We start from the raw sequence: 24,755 nt of genomic DNA, 5'->3' as shown, positions 1-24,755 counted from the left end.
CCAGTGGGATTTTCTGCAGTTGTTTTGCATTTCACTGTAAGGATATAGAGTTCCTGTCCTCTGCTTTCCTTAGAGGATGGCCCTTTAATGTAGCCTGAGACAAGTCCTGTGATTTGAAGGTGAGCTGTGAGGATGGGGCTAATTGACATGCATCAGTTTACAAAGACGGTCTTATCTGAGAATGCGCCATCTTTTGCTCTGGATAATTATTTATTACATCTAGCTTGGTTCCTACATTTTGTTGGGTCTCAACATTGGCTCAAGAATGCTGTTAATATTTATTCTGTATTGATAAAAGTCTGTCTTGCCACTATGAGTAAATCTCCCAATTAATATTTTCTTCTTTAGCATAGCACTGTCGTCTTTTTGTGTGTGTGAAAATGGTTATCTGTTTATTTATTACAATACTGAGTCATATATAAATTTTCAATAAAAGCAGAAACTTTCTTACCGTAACCACTGCTGATGCTTCTTTGCAATGAAAACTTGCCACTGGTTTGAGAAGTTCCTGTATCCATAAGACTTTTCATGTGGGAGAAAATGGTCCTCTTGATTGCAGAGCAGGATACTAGGCTGTATTTGGAGCTGAGTAAGTTTATACCATCCCAAAGGGGCCCTGCTGACACACACATGCGAACTGAAAAACAGTTAGTCATATTTTCTTAAGCAGTGTAAACTATTCTCTTTTGTCAAGGGTCATCTCCGTTAAAGATTTGAGGAAATTTGTGATTGCACAGCACTGACAAAATGCTAGTAATATCTGCATGAATTTTCCACATTATTTTCAATTGTTAGTAACGTTGCACTCATTAGGAAAAATTATGACTTCTGATAACCTGCAAGTCTGTAGGTCCTGAAGTGAAAGAAAGAAAGAAAGAGAAAGAAGGTTATTGTCGGCAGCGAGGTTACATGTGTGCAGGTGTGTGTATGAGACGGGAGAAAGGGAACTTTTAGCAAGAAGTTCTAGGCTACAGAAAAAACTGGCGATTTTATGGTAGTTTCCGTCACTCCTGTACAGAGGTGTCCGAAACAAAGCAAGCTCGTTCAACAAGTCTAGAGACAGAAACAGCGCTCTAGCATTTATATTTTAGCCTAGATCACACATACATATATGTAAATATATACACAAATCTACACCAGACACATACACATAAATTGCGTTCGAGAAGTGCCAGGCTTTCAAAAGGAGAAAACTTCCTACGGTAGAATTTCTTCCTGACAAGGATTGTTAAGAAGTATTGAAAAGTTATCAGAACTAAATGAAATTGAGTTTTTGTCCTCTTTATTCAAGCTAGCGGAGCTAGCTGCCGCTCTGGGGGAAGCTCTCAGAACCCGACTCCAACCCCAGGGAAGCGGGCAGACGAAATCGCCAGCCCGGAGCAGCCTGGGGCTTGGGCGGCCAGCATCACCATCCCGTTTATGTTGGATTCGGGGAAGCCTCCCTCCCGACGAGCCTCGCCGAGAGGCGGCTCCCCACGCCGCTTTCGACCTGTCAAGTGACAAACCTTCCCTAGTCCCACATTTGCTGTCCCTCCTGCCCCAGTCCCGAGCCTCGCGGGGTTTCCATCTGGGCTGCTGGGTGGCGCCCGCACGCCCCGCAGCGGCGGCGGAGCGCGGACCCCCGGGACTAGCGGGGTCAGGCCCGGGGCGAAGGCGCCGCGTCCCGGTTTCGTCGCGTTGTGCCCAGAGGTTGCCAGCCGAGCGCAGGCGCAAGCCCGGCGTGCCGAGAGGCCCGGAACCAGACAGCCCGCGCTGCGGGAAAAGAAGCTGTGGGCCCGGGGGTCGCTGGGGAGGAGGAGCGTTGGCAGCAGGCTGGCTTGGGCACAGCCCGCAGGCCGGCACAGAACTTCCGCCCCTGGCCAGGGTCCCACGACCCCGGAGCCAAACCCCTCCCCCTGTCCCAAATGTCCCCCAGAGTCTGGCCCGGCCTCGAGGTCACCTGGGTGCCGGATCCGGGTCCCAGGGCCCGGCTCCCACGCCCCCACCCCGGCCCGGGGGCCTCGCGCTGGGTGGACGTGCTCTCCCTCGGTGATCCCCCCTCTTCCCCTCCCCACCCTGCGGCCGTTGCTGGAACGGTCGCGGCTTCTGGCCCAGCGTCTCCCACCTGGACATTTGCCTAACGACGGCCGCCTCAGTCCTCCACGCCGCGTACCAGAAACTTTCATCTCAGTCTGTCTCCCTCTCTACACTCCTCCCTCTCCCTCTCTTTCTTTTCTTAATCCCGGGGTTTTATGGGTTGAGCATTAAGAAAATTCGCCGGCAATTTGGGATTAGATAAACACTCTCATTAGCCGGGGGTGGGGTGGGGGGGTGCTACTTGATACCTCCCAACTTCCCCGAGACCGTGGCAGCATCTGGAAGCGAGAGCGCTGGACTCCCGCGTGGCGGGCCCTGGGGACTGCCTGAGCACATTCCAGCGCGCACAGCAGCCCCGGCTCTCCGCGCCCGACCTCGGCCCGCGCCGCAGCTGCAGGCGAGACGCGGCCCGGAGGGGGCCCGAGGGCGAGGGGGTGCCGGGCGGGGACGCCGGCAGGCACCCCGGCACCGGACGGCTACACGCGGGCGCAGAGCGCGGAGGCCCGGGCTGGGACCGCGCCGGGCTGCGGACGCAGACGCTCTCGCCGCTCACTCCGGGACGCCCGCATAGCCTTCCCCTTCCCCTACAGACCAGTGCCCTCCTGCCCGCGCCTTTCCCCGGAACTGAAGGCGCGGGTGTATTTCATTTCTTTCTTTAAGCCTTTGCACCGTCGCAGGGGCTCCGAGCCGCGGGCCTCGCGGGCTACAGCCCGCGGGGGCCTGCGCGAGCCTAAGTTGTGTCCCCGCCCGGGTCAGCGCTGCGCTCTGCGCAGTTTCTTTTCCTGTTAAAGCTTTTTCTTTCTCCTGTTTTTCCCTTTTCTCTCGTTCTTTTATTGTTTTCTCTCTCTGTGTCTCTGTCTTTCTTTCCCTTTTGTGAATGGGCTGCGGTGTCTTTGTTCTGGAGAGAAGCGCCCGTGTCGCTGACTTTTGTGAACCAGAGAAGGATCTTGTAAAACCTCCTTTTCTCCTCCATACGCCCCCACCCCCACCCCTCCTCCTTTGCCCCTTTGATTAGATGTTCCCTCATCGTCCAAAAAAAAATGTAATTTCGTTGGTCTGGCGGCCACTTTCTTTGAACATTAGCTCGCTTTCAGCTCCAACTTCAATTAGAAGGAGTTGATTTTGAGAGATCAACAAAAGAACCGACCAAAGCCTTATTAAAGGTCCTAAGAAGATCTCCCGGGTCCTTTGAGAAGCAGTTAAGGAAACAGTGTGCCCTCCATCATATTCTGTTACCGTATTTTATTCGGACTCCAAAGGGAAGTGTCGCTTGGGGGAGGGGGAAGCACTTTGATGCGCGGCGGCCGCGGCCCCTTTTCACTCAGCGGGCGCCCCTTTCCTTCTCCTCCTCCTCCTCCTCCTCCTCACCCAGAGCCCAGTCCGCTCTCGGGGCCCGACCCCGCGGCCCCGGCAGCGCGGGCGCGCCCGACCGCGACACNTTTCCCCCCCCCCCCCCCCCCCCCCCCCCGGCAGATCTCTTCTGGGCCTCTGGCTCTCCCTACCCCCTCTCTGGCAAAATCAGGTGTGCACCTCCGGCAGACAACCGGCTCACACCTGGCGTCTTTTGCAGGTTCCAGCCCAGCCGTAGCCATCTCCATCTGTGGGAAATATTTAGGAATTGGGGTTTTAGGGTGAAATCCTGATCAGGACGGCCAAACTCCCGATAAAACACTAGTTAGTGGCTCTATAACATGGTTTGCGGAGAGATACAAGGAAAAGGCGGGAAGGGGGGGCGGGTTTGCCAAGGTCCTGCGGGTGGATAACGAGCCTCCTGTCCTCTGCAGACTGGCAGAAAACCGAGGCCCAGAAGCGACGCGAGCAGCTCCTGCTGGATGAGCTGGTGGCCCTGGTGAACAAGCGCGACGCCCTCGTCAGGGACCTGGACGCGCAGGAGAAGCAGTGAGTGGGCAGTGGGGTCGGGGGTCGAGTCTCTGCCGCCAGCCGAGGGGCCAAGAAGTTTGCGGAAAGTTCAGTCCAGCGGTCTCGGGTGGGCCGGGGGCGGGGGGCGGGGAGTGGGCAGCCCTCCCTTCCCCGAACTGGCCCCAGGATTCTTATTCCCGCTGGGGCTCGGATTGTGGGGTGAGAGGGGAGTGCCACTCTGCCCTCCACGTCGAAAAATAAATGTATTTCCTGTTTGACTTCCAGGGCTGAAGAGGAAGATGAGCATTTGGAGCGAACTCTGGAGCAAAACAAAGGCAAGATGGCCAAGAAAGAAGAGAAATGTGTTCTTCAATAGCAGCCGGACCAGAATCTCCCAACATTTTAATCCTGGGTCCCCAGACCAGAAAATGTCAGACTCGTTGTTGATTTAAAACTTTTAACATTTTTGGGGGCTGGATCGTACTTCTTTACCACCACCACCGCCACCCCTTTTCCTCCCTCCTTTCCAGATAATATACAAAATTCCAAAATAGCATTGTTTAAGGATTTTTTTGTGTGTGAGTTAATCATTTCCTTGAAATCATGTGAAATAAATTTGCACAGATACCTTGTGAGTGATTGGTATTGAGAGTGTTCAAGAGACTGTTCAAAGAAGAAAGAAAAAAACCTTTCTCATTATTTTAACTCAGTTTTTTGATGGGAGAAATATTTGGAACATTTCGTTGTTGCTGTTGTTGTTGTTGTTAATAGCATAAATGGTGGGGGGAGGGGTAAGTAGGGGGTAAGAGAAATGTCATGAATGATTTTTTTCCAATCCTGCCATATGTAACACTTGACTCTTACCTAAATTTTATAGTTAGATCATATTCAATCTACTTATTAAACTGTGTTCTATTTACCAGTGGGATTTTCTGCAGTTGTTTTGCATTTCACTGTAAGGATATAGAGTTCCTGTCCTCTGCTTTCCTTAGAGGATGGCCCTTTAATGTAGCCTGAGACAAGTCCTGTGATTTGAAGGTGAGCTGTGAGGATGGGGCTAATTGACATGCATCAGTTTACAAAGACGGTCTTATCTGAGAATGCGCCATCTTTTGCTCTGGATAATTATTTATTACATCTAGCTTGGTTCCTACATTTTGTTGGGTCTCAACATTGGCTCAAGAATGCTGTTAATATTTATTCTGTATTGATAAAAGTCTGTCTTGCCACTATGAGTAAATCTCCCAATTAATATTTTCTTCTTTAGCATAGCACTGTCGTCTTTTTGTGTGTGTGAAAATGGTTATCTGTTTATTTATTACAATACTGAGTCATATATAAATTTTCAATAAAAGCAGAAACTTTCTTACCGTAACCACTGCTGATGCTTCTTTGCAATGAAAACTTGCCACTGGTTTGAGAAGTTCCTGTATCCATAAGACTTTTCATGTGGGAGAAAATGGTCCTCTTGATTGCAGAGCAGGATACTAGGCTGTATTTGGAGCTGAGTAAGTTTATACCATCCCAAAGGGGCCCTGCTGACACACACATGCGAACTGAAAAACAGTTAGTCATATTTTCTTAAGCAGTGTAAACTATTCTCTTTTGTCAAGGGTCATCTCCGTTAAAGATTTGAGGAAATTTGTGATTGCACAGCACTGACAAAATGCTAGTAATATCTGCATGAATTTTCCACATTATTTTCAATTGTTAGTAACGTTGCACTCATTAGGAAAAATTATGACTTCTGATAACCTGCAAGTCTGTAGGTCCTGAAGTGAAAGAAAGAAAGAAAGAGAAAGAAGGTTATTGTCGGCAGCGAGGTTACATGTGTGCAGGTGTGTGTATGAGACGGGAGAAAGGGAACTTTTAGCAAGAAGTTCTAGGCTACAGAAAAAACTGGCGATTTTATGGTAGTTTCCGTCACTCCTGTACAGAGGTGTCCGAAACAAAGCAAGCTCGTTCAACAAGTCTAGAGACAGAAACAGCGCTCTAGCATTTATATTTTAGCCTAGATCACACATACATATATGTAAATATATACACAAATCTACACCAGACACATACACATAAATTGCGTTCGAGAAGTGCCAGGCTTTCAAAAGGAGAAAACTTCCTACGGTAGAATTTCTTCCTGACAAGGATTGTTAAGAAGTATTGAAAAGTTATCAGAACTAAATGAAATTGAGTTTTTGTCCTCTTTATTCAAGCTAGCGGAGCTAGCTGCCGCTCTGGGGGAAGCTCTCAGAACCCGACTCCAACCCCAGGGAAGCGGGCAGACGAAATCGCCAGCCCGGAGCAGCCTGGGGCTTGGGCGGCCAGCATCACCATCCCGTTTATGTTGGATTCGGGGAAGCCTCCCTCCCGACGAGCCTCGCCGAGAGGCGGCTCCCCACGCCGCTTTCGACCTGTCAAGTGACAAACCTTCCCTAGTCCCACATTTGCTGTCCCTCCTGCCCCAGTCCCGAGCCTCGCGGGGTTTCCATCTGGGCTGCTGGGTGGCGCCCGCACGCCCCGCAGCGGCGGCGGAGCGCGGACCCCCGGGACTAGCGGGGTCAGGCCCGGGGCGAAGGCGCCGCGTCCCGGTTTCGTCGCGTTGTGCCCAGAGGTTGCCAGCCGAGCGCAGGCGCAAGCCCGGCGTGCCGAGAGGCCCGGAACCAGACAGCCCGCGCTGCGGGAAAAGAAGCTGTGGGCCCGGGGGTCGCTGGGGAGGAGGAGCGTTGGCAGCAGGCTGGCTTGGGCACAGCCCGCAGGCCGGCACAGAACTTCCGCCCCTGGCCAGGGTCCCACGACCCCGGAGCCAAACCCCTCCCCCTGTCCCAAATGTCCCCCAGAGTCTGGCCCGGCCTCGAGGTCACCTGGGTGCCGGATCCGGGTCCCAGGGCCCGGCTCCCACGCCCCCACCCCGGCCCGGGGGCCTCGCGCTGGGTGGACGTGCTCTCCCTCGGTGATCCCCCCTCTTCCCCTCCCCACCCTGCGGCCGTTGCTGGAACGGTCGCGGCTTCTGGCCCAGCGTCTCCCACCTGGACATTTGCCTAACGACGGCCGCCTCAGTCCTCCACGCCGCGTACCAGAAACTTTCATCTCAGTCTGTCTCCCTCTCTACACTCCTCCCTCTCCCTCTCTTTCTTTTCTTAATCCCGGGGTTTTATGGGTTGAGCATTAAGAAAATTCGCCGGCAATTTGGGATTAGATAAACACTCTCATTAGCCGGGGGTGGGGTGGGGGGGTGCTACTTGATACCTCCCAACTTCCCCGAGACCGTGGCAGCATCTGGAAGCGAGAGCGCTGGACTCCCGCGTGGCGGGCCCTGGGGACTGCCTGAGCACATTCCAGCGCGCACAGCAGCCCCGGCTCTCCGCGCCCGACCTCGGCCCGCGCCGCAGCTGCAGGCGAGACGCGGCCCGGAGGGGGCCCGAGGGCGAGGGGGTGCCGGGCGGGGACGCCGGCAGGCACCCCGGCACCGGACGGCTACACGCGGGCGCAGAGCGCGGAGGCCCGGGCTGGGACCGCGCCGGGCTGCGGACGCAGACGCTCTCGCCGCTCACTCCGGGACGCCCGCATAGCCTTCCCCTTCCCCTACAGACCAGTGCCCTCCTGCCCGCGCCTTTCCCCGGAACTGAAGGCGCGGGTGTATTTCATTTCTTTCTTTAAGCCTTTGCACCGTCGCAGGGGCTCCGAGCCGCGGGCCTCGCGGGCTACAGCCCGCGGGGGCCTGCGCGAGCCTAAGTTGTGTCCCCGCCCGGGTCAGCGCTGCGCTCTGCGCAGTTTCTTTTCCTGTTAAAGCTTTTTCTTTCTCCTGTTTTTCCCTTTTCTCTCGTTCTTTTATTGTTTTCTCTCTCTGTGTCTCTGTCTTTCTTTCCCTTTTGTGAATGGGCTGCGGTGTCTTTGTTCTGGAGAGAAGCGCCCGTGTCGCTGACTTTTGTGAACCAGAGAAGGATCTTGTAAAACCTCCTTTTCTCCTCCATACGCCCCCACCCCCACCCCTCCTCCTTTGCCCCTTTGATTAGATGTTCCCTCATCGTCCAAAAAAAAATGTAATTTCGTTGGTCTGGCGGCCACTTTCTTTGAACATTAGCTCGCTTTCAGCTCCAACTTCAATTAGAAGGAGTTGATTTTGAGAGATCAACAAAAGAACCGACCAAAGCCTTATTAAAGGTCCTAAGAAGATCTCCCGGGTCCTTTGAGAAGCAGTTAAGGAAACAGTGTGCCCTCCATCATATTCTGTTACCGTATTTTATTCGGACTCCAAAGGGAAGTGTCGCTTGGGGGAGGGGGAAGCACTTTGATGCGCGGCGGCCGCGGCCCCTTTTCACTCAGCGGGCGCCCCTTTCCTTCTCCTCCTCCTCCTCCTCCTCCTCACCCAGAGCCCAGTCCGCTCTCGGGGCCCGACCCCGCGGCCCCGGCAGCGCGGGCGCGCCCGACCGCGACACGCCTGGCGACTCCTTGACTCGCCCTCACACTTACTCCTGTTCAAACTTTTCACTCCGCCTGTTGGGATGGAGGGGAGGGGGCATTAGGAAAAGAGGTAGGCATTCCTCGAAAGGGAGTAAAGTGGTGCCTAATATTCAGAAGGAGGTGCCACTGACAAGAATTGCCTTGCTCAGGGTTGGGGCGAAAACGTATTTTTGGCGCTTTGAAAAATCCGCCCAGGTACACGGGTTTGAGAAGTTTGTTCGGCTGGGAAACGGGCTTCGCCGGTACGAACAATCCGGGGAAGTCGACCCAAGAAGGCTCCTTCAGCGGTATGTGAGAAAGAAATCGAGGGCAAGGGTCTGTGGCCACGTTTCCCCCCCGATGGTCCCTGGTGGAAGGAGATCGGGAAGAAGACAGAGAATGAGTGTGAAAGAGAAAGTTTCCTTCCTATCAGAATCTTTCGATTCGGAAGCAGTGTGTGTGTGAGGGGTAGGAGACGCTGGCTTCCAGCCTTAAAGATGAAGCGTCTAAGATTTGCAAACGCCCTGCGTGGGGACTGTGAACCCCAGGAGACGCCGAGGAGTGGGTCAGCGGCGGCGCCTCTCCTGCGGGTGCCGTTCCCGGGCGCGGGAATCCCGAGGCGCCGAGGCGGGATCTGCGCCCCCAGAGCCGCTCCCGCGCTCGGCAAAGCAGCCTGTGCCAGCACGAGCCGCCCGCGGCGTCCGTCTGCAGGTGGCGGCGCGCTGAAAGAAGACGCTGGGGCGCGAGGCGCCGCGAGACTGGCCGGGGGCCCCTCCGCTCCAGCCCGTGGCTCCGGAGTCCTCGAGCACACAGCCCGGCCGCCGAGCGGGGTGGCGCGCGCGCGAGAGAGCGAGGGAACCGGTTCTCCAGCACCGCGCCTCCTCTCTGCCACTCCCTGCCGGGCGCCGAAAGGGCGAGGGAAGGGCGGGGACCCCGGGGCGGCCTCAGGACCGGCGTCCCTCTATGCGGACGGGGCTCTGGCGCAGCGTTCGCTGTCTTCGCCTCGCTCTGCGCGGTGTTGCCAGCCAAGCCCTGGAGTTAGCGCGCCACCGGGGCGGGGCGGGCGGGCGGCGAGGGCGGGGTGCAGGGGGCGGAGGAGGGCGGGGGCGCGCGGAGGTAACCCCCGGCTCGTGCTGCCATTGCCCGGCTCCCTGTCACTCAGCCCGCGCGGGGCCGCGGATTGGCAGCAGAGCTCCGTTACGCACTCACCTCGCGTTCACATACCCGGGGAGGGCAGTAGAAAGGTGATCAATCTTCATCAGGCTACATTTCCAATCACCTAAACAACACGGCAAGACAAGCCACTCCGACAAGGTAAATCGCTTGATTTATTTAGTTTGCAAAGTGCCTCTGCAGGACTTCCCCAGGCCCCGCCGCGTCCACGTTGTACCGGGAGTGCAACTGCACCCGCGAGCCACCTCCCAACTCTGCCCCTTTCGCCCCCACCCTACCCCTGGCGGCCCCTCTGCGCGGTCCCGGGCGAGGTAGTGTCTCGGGAACGCGTAGGGCTTTGCAAACAAAGTGTCTGTGCAATAAAGTGAAACCCGGAGGGACACGCACAAAGCCACTGGAAAGAAAGAGAAGGAAGGAGGGAAGTTGGGGAAAGAAAGAAATCCAGGGATCCTAGACCAACCGCCCGGCCCGGCGAGTGATTCCTGTGCCGCTCTGTTTTGCAGGTTGGCTGCCTCGCGGGTCTGTGTGAGGGCGCGAGGTAGATGGTGAGCGGCCCCGGCAGCTGAGGGCAGGTAAGGAGAAAGCCAGGGGGCGGCCCTGGACTGCGGGAGCTCGTCGGTCGTTCTTACCTCCCCTTCCTCCAACGGGTCTCGGCTTCCCGGGTCCCCGGCAGGTGGGCGGGGCTGGGGAGCGGCCTCTCTCCCCTCTTAGTGAGCCGACGACCGGAGATCTCTGCGTCGGCCCCGCGCCCCCTCCCCCGCCTCCTCCGAAGTAACCGAGCTGAAGTGCTAAGTTTGAAGGAAAGTCTTTGCAAACTCACGCTGCAGCCTAGCAGAGGCGCCGCGTTTTGACGTCCCCTTCTCTTTGGGCCCTGGAGCCCCCCGGCTGTTTACCTCTCGTCCCCTTCCCTGCAAACTGGGTTTCCCCAGCCCGGACCGTGGAGTCCTGGAGGATAGGAATGGGAGGCTTCTTGAGCTCCTACTGCTCTCCCTGCACTCCTAGCCCGGGCCCCAGGTCTGCTTTGGATCCCCGCGACGCGCAGTGAAGCGACAGGTCCCCTGGGGCCCGGGTCCCATTCCTCCCGCTCTGCTTCCTACCCCCCTGAGAACAGCGCCTCTGCTCGGAGGCGGCCGGGGAAGCGAGTCTTCGACTTGCCGGTGCGGGGCAGCGCGAGCTCAGCCGCCGAGGCCTACTTGTGTAGCCTGGATCCGGCTCTGGGGCCGCGGGTTCATCTCGTAGGACAGGCAGGGAGCCCACGAGAACGCTGCACTCAGGCCTCCCAAATCCGTGAGACCTTTTGGGGAGCTCGGCGGGTCACTTTTCAGCCTCCGCCGGGACGACATTGTCCGCAGCCAGGACCAGGCAGAAAGAAGGACCCGCTCGCATTCGCGGAGAAGGGCCTGCGGCTGTGGCGAGGCGCCCCGACCTCCCGCCGCGTCTTAGAGCCGCCACCTCTACAGTGGCCCCTTCTGCGTCTTCTGGCCGCCTCTGCGGGCCCTGGGCCTGTAACTGCGGTTAAGGTGTGGTGGGATTCCCGGTGAGCAGTCTTTCAACGGCTGGGCACAGAGGAGTTAACTAGAGGGGTGGTGGCTGTGGGCTCTGGGGCCGGGACCCAGTGGCGGAGACCTTTGAAGGAATGTACTTTCCTAAGTGGGCAATGCATCCCGGAGAGGCCCAGGCGCTGGGAGCTCCCCGAAGTGCCTCACCTTGGCTCTTTGGAGGCTCTACCTTTTGGTCCCGCTTTCAAAAACATTTGAAACAAAACGAAACAACCCCTTATGCCCTGGGCAGCCGGTCTCACTGGCGCCGAGTAAACGTTTGCTTTTGCAGTACTGAGGCCTGCTCCTACCGGACCAGAATTTTGCCTAGACTTGGGACCTTGTACACTCCGCTCTTCAGGCGCTGACCTTTCCAGCTTGGCCCTGCTTTAAAAGCCTCTCTTCGCTCCTAGTGATGTCCTATGAGTGTCTTTTATAAACCACTCCAAGTGCGAAAAGAGTCGATGACATCCAAGAAAAGCTTACTTTTTTCAAAGAAGCTGTGGTTTTTAGACTAAGGCCTTGTAGAGCCGAGTTGACTGCCTCTCGAAGTTCCACAGCCTTCGTCCCCACCCAGTCCCCACCGCATCCCGTGTCTTCGCCTCGGACAACACGAGGAAGCCTTGATGGCTCCCAATCACTGTTTATGTGTCTCCTGTCTCCATAGGCCGGGCCCCCAGACGCCAAAGAGCTTGAAGGACTGCGCAGTGGGAACCCCGCACTGCGCCTGGCCCCAGCCCCCTGGATCCGTCGGGGCGCCTCCACCCGGCTGTTAGCATGATGTCTTACCTCAAACAACCCCCATACGGCATGAACGGGCTGGGCCTGGCCGGGCCAGCCATGGACCTCCTGCATCCTTCCGTGGGCTACCCGGGTGAGCACGGGTCCCTGCCTCTGGTCCCTGCAAATCTTGGGGATCCCCAGACTCTTGAGTTTGAGCACACATTTTTGTCGCTGAGCAGGCCCAGGGACCCTGTTGGCTACTATGCCTACAATGCACTGCAGGCTGCAGGCTCACAGGGCAGTCACGGCTGGCTGGGTGAAGTGGGCCTGGGCAGTGAGGTTGTGTAATGTGTGCTCTCCCAGCCTGGCCACACGGGCAACCTGTTTCCTGTTGTGGTCCCACCAGCAGCACAGGGTGCATTTACCTCAGGTAGTTTCCCATGGGTGGCTTTTTTTGGGGGGGGGAGGTGTATGTGTGCGTGTTTGTGAATCTATTCCTTTCCTCCCCCCCCCCCCCAATATTGAGTAAGGAATCTGAATCCTCTCTAGGCCCTGACAGGAAGAACCAAGCTTTCCTTATGAGAAACGACTAGCAGAGATGAGGAAGAGGGGCTCTCTCTCTCCCTCTCTCTCTCTAATTAAATTGTTGTCTGCATCGGTCGTTTGCACCAACTTTTGCACTGCGGATATGGAAGGCTTGAGCCAAATCCTGGCTTTTTGTTTTGTTTTGTTTTCTAGTTCCCACTCCTTCACCCCCATTTATTCCTTCGGAAAGTGTTTTCCAGGTGGTGTTTCTGCAGACTCCTTCCCCATTCTCCAGCCAGGGGGTGTGTTGGGGGCGAGGTGGTGAAACAAGGGAGATTATATAAGTTCTTTTCCTTTCCTAACCTCGGAGACGTAGGGAACGGGGCAACTCTAGAGTCTTGAAGACACCGGTTGCCAGTCTCACACACGCACTTTCTCCCACCTGTGGCCTCTCAGGCTCGGCCTCCCCGGGGAGTTTTTCTTTCGCTTGGAGCTCGGCTCTCTTTTGCAACGGCCTCGCACAGGCCCTGCCTGGGGCCTGAGTCCTCTAGCGTGGGTCCGCGTGACCACCGCTGACCCGAGGCGCCCCCGCGTGTCCCCTCAGCCACCCCCCGGAAGCAGCGGCGGGAACGCACTACCTTTACACGCTCACAGCTGGACGTGCTCGAGGCGCTGTTCGCCAAGACTCGCTACCCTGACATCTTCATGCGCGAGGAGGTGGCGCTCAAGATCAACCTGCCGGAGTCCAGAGTTCAGGTGTGCGCGCCCAGGGCTCTTGGGTCAGGGTAGGGGCTCTGGGGCTATTTGGAGAGGGCTTGGGAAGGGTGGTCTGGTGTGGGGCGGGCTTACAGACTGGGTAGCCCCTCTCAGACTCCCCCTAGCGCTCAGCCCGGGCCTGGAAGAAGGGCAGAGTTAAAGGCACTAGCTTAGAGCACTGGATTCGGCCCTTGGTCCCACGGCGCCTTCGGTGTTGAAAATCCGTTTTTTGGATTTCGGGAGGATAAGCAAGATTCCCGAACGTAAAGTGCCCGGAGAGCCCGACACTTGCCCTTGCTTCTTTCGCCATTCCAGGATTTGGCAGGTTTCTTCGGGGTCTTGAATTGTGCCTTCGCTCTCTCTTTGCATCCCCGGGATCCTGGAAATGGAAGACTGGAGCTTGGCCAGAGCCTGGTGCTCTGTCGAAGCGCGCTCCCTGGGTGGCGCCGGTTCGATTAGATGTTTCCTTTGCCCAGAAAGGATGCCGAACGCAAAACTCGGCTACCGGTTTTGCAGTTTCTAGTTTTGCGATGAAAATACTGTTTGGATTATAACTTCAGAACTCTCCTCAGGGGCCTTTTTATCTCGCCTGCTTTCCCTCGAGACTAGAGAAAGAACCAGGAATGTTGTGCCATGTACCAGGGCCCTCCAAGAGGAGTGAGAACTTTGTCCCATTTGGTTCCCCACTCAGAGCCAACAAGCCCAACGAAATTCTGCTCAGGCTTCCTTCCCTAGTCCCCCGAGTACTGCCTCTGTTCAGCGTCCCCGCCTTGCTCCTGCATCCACTACTTCTCGCTTTGCCCAGCGTTGGGCCTCCAGGGGCCGACTGGCTCCCACCTCAGACTTGGTGACTGTCCTGCGCTCTGCGGCCTCCTCCGTCCGCAGTTTCCTCAGCTCTATTCATAGAAGACAGGGCCTCCAAACATACACGAGGCTGTTGGGAAGCAGCCAACAGCAGCAGTTTAGAGATGGCTGAACTTCTGGCTGGACAGACGCAAATGTTCCGCCCTAGGGCAGAGTTGCGCTGGGGGTGGGGAGGTGCACATCCCTACTTTGCCAGAGGAGGATCTTTGATCTGAAGGGTGGGGGAGGGCGGAGGAGCTGGGAACGCAGGGGCTGGGGCTGGGGCTGGCCGGGCGGGAGCTGAGGAGGGGTGGAGGCCTCCGTAGGAGAGGGATAAGAGATCCCAGGCCTGGCGGTGGGTAAGGGGCGGGGAAGTAGCAAGCCCCCTGACACCCTCTCCCCGACTCGGCCCGCTGCAGGTCTGGTTCAAGAACCGCCGTGCCAAATGCCGCCAGCAGCAGCAGAGCGGGAGTGGGACCAAGAGCCGCCCAGCCAAGAAGAAGTCGTCCCCGGTGCGGGAGAGCTCGGGCTCTGAAAGCAGCGGCCAGTTCACGCCGCCCGCTGTGTCCAGCTCCGCCTCGTCCTCCAGCTCAGGATCCAGCGCCTCCGCCAACCCAGCGGCGGCAGCGGCGGCAGGCCTGGGCGGGAACCCGGCGGTGGCGGTCCCGTCGTCGTTGAGTACGCCGGCTGCCTCGTCCATCTGGAGTCCGGCCTCCATCTCGCCGGGCTCCGCGCCCGCGTCGGTGTCAGTGCCCGAGCCCTTGGCCGCGCCTAGCAACGCGTCGTGCATGCAGCGCTCGGTAGCTGCAGGCGCCGCCTCGGCCGCAGCCTCTTACCCCATGTCCTACGGGCAGGGCGGCAGCTACGGGCAGGGCTACCCCGCGCCCTCCTCTTCCTACTTTGGCGGCGTGGACTGCAGCTCGTATCTCGCGCCCATGCACTCGCACCACCACCCGCACCAGCTCAGCCCTATGGCACCCTCCTCCATGGCCGGCCACCATCACCACCATCCGCACGCGCACCACCCGTTGAGCCAGTCCTCAGGCCACCATCACCACCACCACCACCACCACCACCAGGGCTACGGCGGCTCAGGGCTCGCCTTCAACTCTGGCGACTGCTTGGATTACAAGGAGCCTGGCGCCGCCGCTGCTTCCTCGGCTTGGAAACTCAACTTCAATTCGCCCGACTGTCTGGACTATAAGGACCAAGCCTCATGGCGGTTCCAGGTCTTGTGAGCCCAGGAGTGGGAGGAAGAGGAGATGAAACGCAACTACCTGCGCCCTCCGTGGTCCCCGTCCTGTTGCTGCTGCTGCACCGCCCGCCTTTGCCTCGGCTTCTGCAGACCTGAATTTTCATGCCCCTAAAAGATGCCCTTTGCCTGCACTGCTGCCCTCATCTTTCTGCCACTTGTTTGGGGGATGTGCAGACCCGCCCACCCCTCGGATGAGGGGACAGGTGCTTTGGCTTGGCCCACAAGTTCTATATGGAGAGAGCTGCGTGCTCTCCTCCTCATCCCTTAACGAACTCCTAAGTCACTGTCCTCCAGTGTTTCTGGGCAGTTATTATGCACTTGCAGCCTTCGGAGGCTCTTTGCTAGGACTCGCTGTTTGAACCGTACAGTTTTATTTATTCTTTCTGGACACTGGAGTCACTAACTGGCATGTGTCTGCCCACTGGAGTGCACCCACACTCTACCCCAAATCAAAACAGCCACTAAGTGTTTCTCGCTTGCAGACTACCGCCCCTCCAACAGCCCTCGGTCCTGCGCCCCGCCTGCAGGCCAGAGCTTCCCGGCGCTTTCTCCTCCCCAGCGGGATGCGCGGGGGCCCGGCCCGGGGGGGGGGGGGGGCGCGTCCCCAGCCTCTCGCGCACAGCCCCGCCCTGCGTAGAACTGGCTCAAGCTTCCGCCTCGGCGGGAATGCTGTACATAGTCGGGTCCGTTCCAGGGACCATTTAAACTTTTTAGTTGCTGTTGGTTGAACTGAGCATATCTCGTCTTAGCGCCCAGGAAATAGAACTTTAAGATATATACAGCATATATATACATATATATACACACATATATATAAAACAAAAGCAAAAAATATTTTCCCTCTGCCCCCCTTCCTCTCTTCCTTAAACGATGGCGCTTTTATTTTTTCAGTTGTTGCAAAGCTGTCCTGCTCTCTCACACCTTCTCCCTCTGTGTATTTATTAAAGAGAACCTTTTGGTTCCAGGAAGCTGGGCGCGGAGGATCGGGAGGGTCGGAGAGTGCGAAGGAAACGGCCAAGTCAGGGTACAGGGGAGGGAGCTAGGCTGGGCGGGGACGCAGGGACTGAGCGCTTCACTCGGTCGAAGCACAGAGTCGCAGTTCCGGTGTAGACGCCAACCACAAAAGAAAAGAAAAGAAAACAAAACAAAAAACAAATAAAAATACGGCATTACGGAAAAACCAACCAACCAACCAACCAACCAACCAACCCAGGCCCCAAACCCTAGTTCCAATTCCTCTGTCGGCTTCTCTCTCTTTAAACAACCCTGTTTTGTCTAGTGAGTTTTTAGTGCACCTTCATTCTCCGAAATCTGCGGAGAGCCCGCGCCTGTGTATCAATTTTGGCTTTGGCCTTTTCGTCCAGTAGGTGGGAAAGTAATTTGTAAATTTGATTTGTCCGATGTGAAGATCACAAATTACTTGTTGAAATGTAAGGCAGTCCCCCTCCTCCCCCTTTATCTACATTATTTCCCGAAAATAAATGCAAATTAATGAACGGCTTGTCAGTGTTGCTCTTCTGATTCCAGCCCCCAGGTCCTGGTCTCGGGGAGCCTAAAAGGAGGGAAACTCCCGTGTTTAAGACCCCCGCGTCTTAACGACCCGTGGGGAGCAGAAGGCCAGATGATAGGGAGGGAGGACGTGGCAAGAGGAGTCGGCAGAGACGTTCTCTTAGGGAGTGTTCTCCCCTCCCGGCCAGGTCGGCCCCTGCCCCCCGGCGTTTTGACCCCGCATCCCCTCTCGCCATCCCGGACAGAGACAGGTGTCAGGACTCAATTCCCGAAGCAATTCCTTTCTCTTCAGAGGCAGGAACCTGGCACTGATTTCTTCACCCTAATTGCTTGCACCAGACAGAAGAGGGGGAGGGAGAGAGGGTCGGGAGGCGGGAAAGGATAGCTCTGTAATGCTTTCAGAGCTGAGCCAAAAAGGAAAAGAAAACAAAACGACAAAAAACCGATCCGTGTCCTGCATGTTGGCAGCAGACAGCCTTCCTTTCTGCTGAGCTGTCCCGCGTGGCTTCACGGCGGCTAGGGGATCCGAGTCATTCCTTCCACGTGCTAAGATGTCCCTCTAAACCCCCAGGCCCTTGCCACAAGTGGTCAAGTATATCTTTTGCGTATTGTGAAGTTTCTTTGCAACGCAAACCTAAGATCTAGGAAAGTCGACAAGGATGCGTTTCACTTTGGCAGGGGAAGAAGAACTCCCCACTTGCAGCAGGGGGTCGGAAAGGACGGTTGCATCGTGTCCGGAGAGAAGACCAGGAGAGAGGTGGGGATGGGGTGGGATGATCCCTCCAGAAAACCCAGGGGCCCAGACCTGTCCAGATTCTGTTCGGTCCGAAACCCACTGAGTGTACGGCCGAGAAGCTGCTCCACTTGTCCACGGACGGAAAGGAAATAAGGAAACAACGAAAAGTTTCCTGCGAAGTGACCAACACACCCTATTCTTTTGATTCCGTGCGAGACCTGAGAACACAACGTGAGGCCGGGTTGGGAGAACGACCCCTCCCTCAGAGTCCCGCGCGGAGCAAGGTCTTAGGGCTGCGAGCTCCGGGTATACAGAAGCCCTTTCGGCCGCGTCCTCCCTGCGGACTCCGTAGGCCCGGCTCCGGCGCACTGCCCCTCCCCACGCCCACAAACCCCTTATCCCCGACTCAGCCACGGCCCGCGGGAGGGCGCAGCCGCGGCCCGCCGGCGCCGCCCCCGGAGGAAGACCCCGAGCGCAGGGCCGGGCCGCGCCCGCGCGGGCTCCGCCTTGGGCAGCGCCTCCAGTGAAAGGCGGAGCCAAGGCCGACCCGCCCGGGCGCGCCGTGGCCCCTCGGGTGCCGGCTCCGCACGTGCCGGAGAGGCCGGGCCGGCGGTCGGGGCGGGGAGGCTTCCAGCCCGCGCTGCACGCGCCTGGGCACTCGGGTTGGAGGGCTTCCCGGGCGCCCTCCTCAGCCCACCCTGCCCGTCCCGCCACGGTTCACGCAGCAGCTGCCAGTGGCGCTAGAGGCCCAGGTGCTACGCTGCTCCCACCCGCAGTTCCGAGGCGGGTTCTGGGGAGGCCGAGCGGTCCTCTTGTTTGTTCGGGGGAATGAGACCAGGAGACCCGGCTTTGCGCCTTCTCAGCTGTGTGGCCTCCGGAGCAAGGTACTCAAACCCCCCGGCCTCAGTTTCGTCGCATTTGTTAGTTGGCCCCGCTTGGCCTGGGCGCTCCAGAACTTCACACTTGGGCCTAGGTTGCCGCTGGGTACGTCAGACGCGTCCCCGTGGCCCGGCCACTCGGCGGCGTCTAGAAGGTTCGGCGCCTGCGTACTTGGGCGGACGGGCCCCGGTGGCCGGGCGCGCGGAGACCCGGCGGGAGTTCCCGCTCCGGGGAAACGAGGCTTCGAAAAGAGGCACGTGCTTCTCCCAGGGCCTCCCCGTCTGTGCCGAGGCCCCGTGGCGCTGGGTGGAAACCAGGCGCGGGAAGGCGCTGGGGCACCGCAGGCCACCGGGGCGCGCGAGCCAGTGCGGAGAGGGGTGAGCGCGTGGCCGCGGCGGGGGCGCCCCGAGGTGGCCAGGCCGGGCGAGGTGAGGGCGGCCTCGCCGGAGGAGCGTCCCCGGGCCGCGGCGGCGGCGGCGGCGGCGGCGGGAGCGCGGAAGGCCCCTCCCGGCCGGCCACCTGTTAATGGGCCGAACTGCTGTCTGCTCGCCCCTCTCGGGAGGGGAGAGGTTTGTTGTTTGGATTGGGTGTTCGTGACACAAGTGAGGCAACTTGAGATTTAGCAACGTGCAGACAGTTGCTAACTCAACAGTTTTCTTTCGTTGAGCACCCAACGAAATCTTCGTATTTTTTACTCCCAGCCTGTATTCTCTGCTTCAACTCCAGGGGCAGAAAAGTTCATTCTTAAGCGAACATGTGTGAGGTGCCGTGAGGCGTAAAGGGTAACTCATATTTGTGATTTTAAAAGGAATTTTAAAACTTAACATCTTCCTAGGAGCATCGCATTCATTTACTGAAGCTCTGAAGTCACCTCGTTTGTTGTAGAACTTTTCAGTCTTCAGTAGCTACTGAGAGTATATGGAGACATTGCCCTAGATTGTGAAAACAATTTTTTTTTGAGAAAAAAAATCGATAAAAGCTGTGGAGTATTAACGTGAGTGGAAAAACAGGTAAAAAGATACTATATGTCCGCAAATTCATGTCTGCTCCCATACTGAGATCAAAAAGCAGTGGTTTCATTTCTTGTGTCCAAAGAAAATTACTAGTTTTTTCATGTGTTTGTTCCAAATAGCAGATTCACAAACAAACAGATTTCTTTCGATTGTGAAAATAAATGGTAAATTCACTACTCTGGCAGAATTGTTACTGTTACTAAGCCTTAGCAGGCTCTCAGATTTTCTTTAGAAATACCGAAAGAAAATTGTATCTGATATATTAAATGTAGTTAATATATACATTATTGGTAAAGAAAATCTGTATCATTACTATTCAAGACCGAAAAAATCACTTGGCTTCTGATGCAGAATTAATTTAAGAACAGCAACAAGATATCTTTATGAAATTCCTTAATTGAAAATCGATCAAATTCTTAAGTTATTCTATATTTTCCACACTTCTTTTCCCTTCCCCCATACATTTTAATATCTAAAATGAGAATTTAAAAACTCATTAGGTTTAACTAAAGAATATTTATATTCAACAATGTAATACTTAAAGTAAAAACCAACTAAAAGGTGAATACAACAAGAAAACATCTCCATTACCTTTAAGAAATAACCTGTTTAATTATACATGTGGGTGTCTGGAATATGCTTTTTTGAAAAAGAGAGGCTTTACATTTGGCTGTGTTTGGTAAATCATTCCTGAAAAAGCAATTATGCCTTAATTATCCTGTTGATATTTACTGATGTCTGAAAAAAGAGTTGGATTGTTTTGTGAAGGAGGGGGACATGCCATTTTGACCTAATGATTGTTTAATCATGCTTTAAAAATTAGTTGGATTTCACTTAAAATAGATTAGGTGCAGTCTCTCAAAAGCTTTTGAAAATTAAAAATATTTTCCAAAACTCCTTCAGCAACTTAGGTGAAATGGCAGTTACATAAAATAGACGGAGTTGAAACGTTGAAACTGCTTTTAATATATCTGATTTTTTTCTTGGGAAAAAATAAGGCACAGAAGTGTATGGTGTGCTCACAACTAAAATGTATATTCCTCTGTTTATGAAATTGTACATTCATTCAGGTGTCTAGGACTATTAGTTCAGAGATGAGGACATGCTTTAAAATATTTTGGAGTTCTTTCTAATCAAATAGGACTTAGTTCTGTTTAATCAGTGGTGACTCATCATAATTTAACCATTGACAATCTATTGTGTTTCTAAAAATTTTATGTCTCCTGTCCACTTTGGATAATTTACTTGGTGGATACAAAGTTCCATTTCATTCCAAAAGGTTATAAATACTTCATATTTCAAAGGTTAATTTTATTGAACAGCTTATGAAACTGAGAAGATTTTACAAGTTCTTTTAACATGGATTGTAAAATTAGGGTATAAGGAGCTCGAGTCACATTTTTTTTCAGGATTGAAGTGGAATTTAAATAAATAATAAGTAATTTTGATAGTTGGCATTAAATTAATGAAAATGTAGGAGTAAATGGTCTCTGATTCAACAACTTGGTGCCTAAAGAGCTTATAAAATATTTTTAGTATGCAAATATTCTCATGTATGTTCAAATCTCTGAACACTTATGAGATATACCATCGTCTGTCATAGCTATTTAAATGTAGAAATCAATTTTAAAGTTTACTTAAAAATTACTGTGAAGTATACCTAGGAAAGAAAATATAAACCATATATAAACTTCAAAGGGAACAGAAAATTTACATGGAGCAACATGTTTTTAAATACTTTGAAAAGTAGATTTGGGGTTGGTTACAGTATCACTCTGTAAATGTTACATAAATTATGTCTGTTTTAGGGATTTTTGTTAAATCCTTTAGAGTAGTATTAATATATAGGGACACCTTTTTAAGGCAGAAAAACAATATCAGTAATCAGATAAAGAAGTTTTATAGGCCTTTGAAAATCTGTAGAGTTTTTTTTTTGATGGAAGAATTATGCTTTATGTCTGTATTTTTATCGAAGAAGCATCAAAAGAACAAGCAAACATCGTTTTATTTCCTAAGCATGGATATTTGACTTCTATGCAAGGCGACAGATTCAACTCTTGATTTCATTACCGGTGACACTGAAATTCATATTTCTAGCTCAGACCTCTCTGTTGGACTTCATATACCTGTATATCCACTGAGAAGAAGCCATTGGATTTTAACTCTTAGGATGTTAACGATATGATGTCTGGGACTGGCTTCAAAATAATAGAGGAAGAGAAGAAATGAGTAGAATATAGATAAAACCAGGTTAGCCATGAATTGATAATCACTGAAGCTAAATGAGAATACACGTAACTTCATTTTACTAGACTTTTGTATATTTAAATTTATTTCCCATAATAAAATGTGAATAAAAGTATGTAATAGTTTGCTGAAAGTAGTTTTTGTAGTATGTTAAGGAAACTGACTCCATACTTTTGGAGCTCCTACAGTATCATTTGCATATATTTTCTTTATCTGCTCCCAAGTCTCGAAAGGTTGGTTGATGTGAGGCTCAGAGTGGTTTGATTATTTACTCAAGGTTACATAGTTGGTAGGTGGCAGGTCTTGGTACTCCATCTTCAGATCCAATGTTCTTTTGCTGTAAAAGCTACCTAAAACTTTCAGCATATTAGCAAACATTAACTTAAGAAAGCCCCACTGTATCACTTGACAATCCAATTACCAGGTTATCCACAAAACATGCTTTATCTAAATTTGAGTTATAAAATTTGAGCTTTGGTAACTGAGAATTATTTCCTGGGACATTATTACCTTTATGTTTCTGGGCATCACTTCAATCTTTATGAGTGTTCAGAGAGATTTTAATAGAGCATTAAATCAGAGTAATAGTCTGATACCAAGTCTATCTTCCCTTTTAATTTCTTACTAATTTTAATTCCTTACTAAGTGTTCATTTCTAAGTAATTTAAAAATTCCTTACCGGTTGATTCATGTTTATGAGTGTTGTTTGTTCTTGATTAAATCTTTTTTGCTTCTTAGAATATTGGTTTGCTACATTATAGGAGTTCTAACCCAGAGAAAACTGTGTAAACCAGACAAAGTTGAGATTAGATTAATGGCTCTGTGTATGAGGCTTAATAATTTCTAAACAGGTATTTGGAATCTTATATTCTAATTATACTAACTTGAGAACTTCCCTTTTCAAGTTTTGAAGTTTGCAGCTTAATTTTTTAAATCTCACTGATAGCAAATCCTGTCTTTTTAGGGTATATTTTATTTTTTCAGATCCAAGTCTGGATATTTAAAAATGGGTTAACAAGTTGGGTAATAGAGATTGAATCACTTCATAGATACAGGTTTCCTTTACTGAAAAGCAAAAAGCAGAAGTCTTATTTAAATTGTATCTTACATTGTTTCAGTTTTTAAAAACCCTGACCTCATGCTTGTATTCCTGCTATTGATTTCTTCAGTCCTTCTCTTGCCCGATGTAAAAAATTAAGGTGGTTTGTTCATGTTCCTTAAGGTTTGGAAGGGAAAACATCTAGCATCCATATTCTCCCTGTATTTCCTCACTGGAGGCATAAACTTTATCATATACTCAGATTACTACCTCATAATTCCTGCATACCTTTTTATTTGTACATTTGGAACTGAGATTCTCCCTGCCTCATTGTATTCCAATCAATAAAATAGCTAAATCTTTTATCCCAAGAGAGATTAGAAGTCAATGGGGGTCCCGGTACTGAGAAAAGTCTAAGAGGTAGAGGACTAAGTTTTCATACTGAAAGTCCTTGGCATAGTGCCAGACACAAGGTAGGTCTCCAATGAAAGAATGAAATCTAGTCATCGGCCTTGAAACAGATTTAAATCTGTTTCAGATACAGAATTGTCCTTTTTCTTTGTGGTATTCAGAGTTACTTCTGAATGAATTCAGTAGCATGTTTTCTTAATCTCATTTAATCATCCTTAGAATCAAGGCCTTTCTGGTTACTTCTCTTATTATTATTGCATCTCTTGTTAAATATAAGACCGTTTCAAAATTTAGTTCATTAAAATTTTAAGTTCTGTATTTGAAAATCCCTAAAATTTATATGTACATTTAATCAAATAGTTATCAACATCACGTAGTCACCACCAGCAAGGTCAAAGAATAGAACATTATTGGGGACTGCAGCAGTCCCTGAGAATATCCCTTGCCCATTACAATGATTTTGCTCCCCCAGGAAGTAACAACTGTCCTGTTATTTATAGTAACTGTTTTCTTGCATTTCTCAATCACTGTGTATGCATTACTAAACAATATGGATTTGTTTTGCCTATTTGAATTTTATTATATTATTTATGAATAGAATTATATTGTATTATTTTTGTACTTACTCCACGTAAAATTACAAGATTTATTGATGTTATTGTGTCTATCAGTAGCTTCTGTTTGTATGCTGTATAGTATTCCATTGTGTTAATATACCACAATTAATTGATCTGTTCTATTGTTGAAAGGCATTTGTCATGTTTCTAGTTTGGGATAATTACAGTGGTGCTGCTCTCAACATTCTTATATGTGTATCCTGATGCACATAAAGATGCAAATCTCTAGAGTATATCCTAGGAGTGAAATTTATGAGCCGTGGGGAATGCATATTTTCAACTTGACTAGATATTGGCACAGGTTTCCAAATTGGTTGTGTTAATTTATATTCCCAAATAGTATATGAGAATTCCAGTTGCTCCATATCATTGCCAAAGCTTCTTATTTTTAGACTTTTAAAAATTTTGTCAATATATTGGATATGTAATATCTCATTGTGGTTTTTAATTTGTATTTTCTTGATTACTGGTGAAATTGAGCCCCTTATGATTATTTGAGTATCTTTTTTGGTGAAGTGCCGATTCTTCTATTTCCTTTTTTGTATTAGATTGTCTACCTTTTTTCTGATTTGTAAGAGCTCTTTACATATTCTGCATACTAGGCCTTTGTCAGTTGTATGTGTTGCAGATAATTTTCTAACTTTGTGCATTGTCCTTTCACTCTTAGGGTGTTTTAAAGTAGCTGAATTTGTTGATCTTTTACGATTGGTGCTTTTTGGGTGTCTTGTTTAGGAAATTCATTCTCACTTCATGATTGTGAAAATATTTCCCCATATTTTCTTTTAAGAGATTTCTTTTAAGTTTTGCCTTACATATTAATCATCTGACTTTTTTTGTAGTGTGCAGAATTTGGCAGCATTTCCTTTTCTTGAAACTTTATCTGCTCATATGACTGCAAATGTCATCTTAATGTTGATAATTCCAAAAATCTATATTTTTGGTATTGACTGCATTTTTTAGCTGAGACCCTTATTTCCAACTGCCTCCTGGATCTCTCCGCTTGAATGTCTTGCAAATACTTGCTAATATCTCAGTGTAGAGCTTACTTTTTAAAACTTTGTTGTTTTCTGTTTGGATCAAATCATCATAGAAGCCAAAGTACATGGTGGAATATTTGA

At 51.7% G+C, this 24,755-nt stretch overlaps 1 protein-coding gene and 1 long non-coding RNA gene across 4 annotated transcripts; both read left to right on the top strand.

The window, feature by feature from the left end:
- Window positions 1–3,534: 3,534 nt before the first annotated feature.
- Window positions 3,535–4,855, top strand: LOC120239046. Its single transcript, XR_005530344.1, has 2 exons — window positions 3,535–3,975; window positions 4,222–4,855. It is a non-coding gene; the product is annotated as an uncharacterized LOC120239046 (long non-coding RNA).
- Window positions 4,856–11,835: 6,980 nt separating this feature from the next.
- On the top strand, window positions 11,836–15,986 carry OTX1 (orthodenticle homeobox 1). Of its 3 annotated transcripts, none has more exons than XM_039243164.1 (5): window positions 11,836–11,958; window positions 12,937–13,088; window positions 14,351–14,503; window positions 14,594–14,676; window positions 14,707–15,986. In XM_039243164.1, the coding sequence occupies exons 1-5, from the start codon at window positions 11,862–11,864 to the stop codon at window positions 15,167–15,169; spliced, it is 948 nt and encodes a 315-aa protein (XP_039099095.1). In that variant the 5' UTR covers window positions 11,836–11,861; the 3' UTR covers window positions 15,170–15,986. The 3 variants fall into 3 exon arrangements, with proteins under 3 accessions (XP_039099095.1, XP_039099094.1, XP_039099093.1); XM_039243163.1 differs by having other exon boundaries at window positions 11,836–11,981; window positions 12,915–13,088; XM_039243162.1 differs by having other exon boundaries at window positions 14,351–15,986.
- Window positions 15,987–24,755: the final 8,769 nt, after the last annotated feature.

This window comes from Hyaena hyaena, unplaced genomic scaffold, assembly GCF_003009895.1.
Source record: "Hyaena hyaena isolate Hyena2069 unplaced genomic scaffold, ASM300989v1 scaffold_224, whole genome shotgun sequence".
NCBI classification, from domain to species: domain Eukaryota; kingdom Metazoa; phylum Chordata; class Mammalia; order Carnivora; family Hyaenidae; genus Hyaena; species Hyaena hyaena.
Note: the sequence above shows the minus strand (reverse complement) of the source record. Positions and strands in the feature narration are given on the sequence as shown.

What these genes read in the sequence shown, in the direction of transcription:
- OTX1 (XM_039243162.1), top strand. Translation starts at nt 11,862, where the DNA reads ATGATGTCTTACCTCAAACAACCCCCATACGGCATGAACGGGCTGGGC. An exon ending in TCCTTCCGTGGGCTACCCGG is followed by an intron (nt 11,959 to 12,936) that starts GTGAGCACGGGT and finishes GTGTCCCCTCAG; the next exon opens with CCACCCCCCGGAAGCAGCGG. An exon ending in TGCCGGAGTCCAGAGTTCAG is followed by an intron (nt 13,089 to 14,350) that starts GTGTGCGCGCCC and finishes GGCCCGCTGCAG; the next exon opens with GTCTGGTTCAAGAACCGCCG.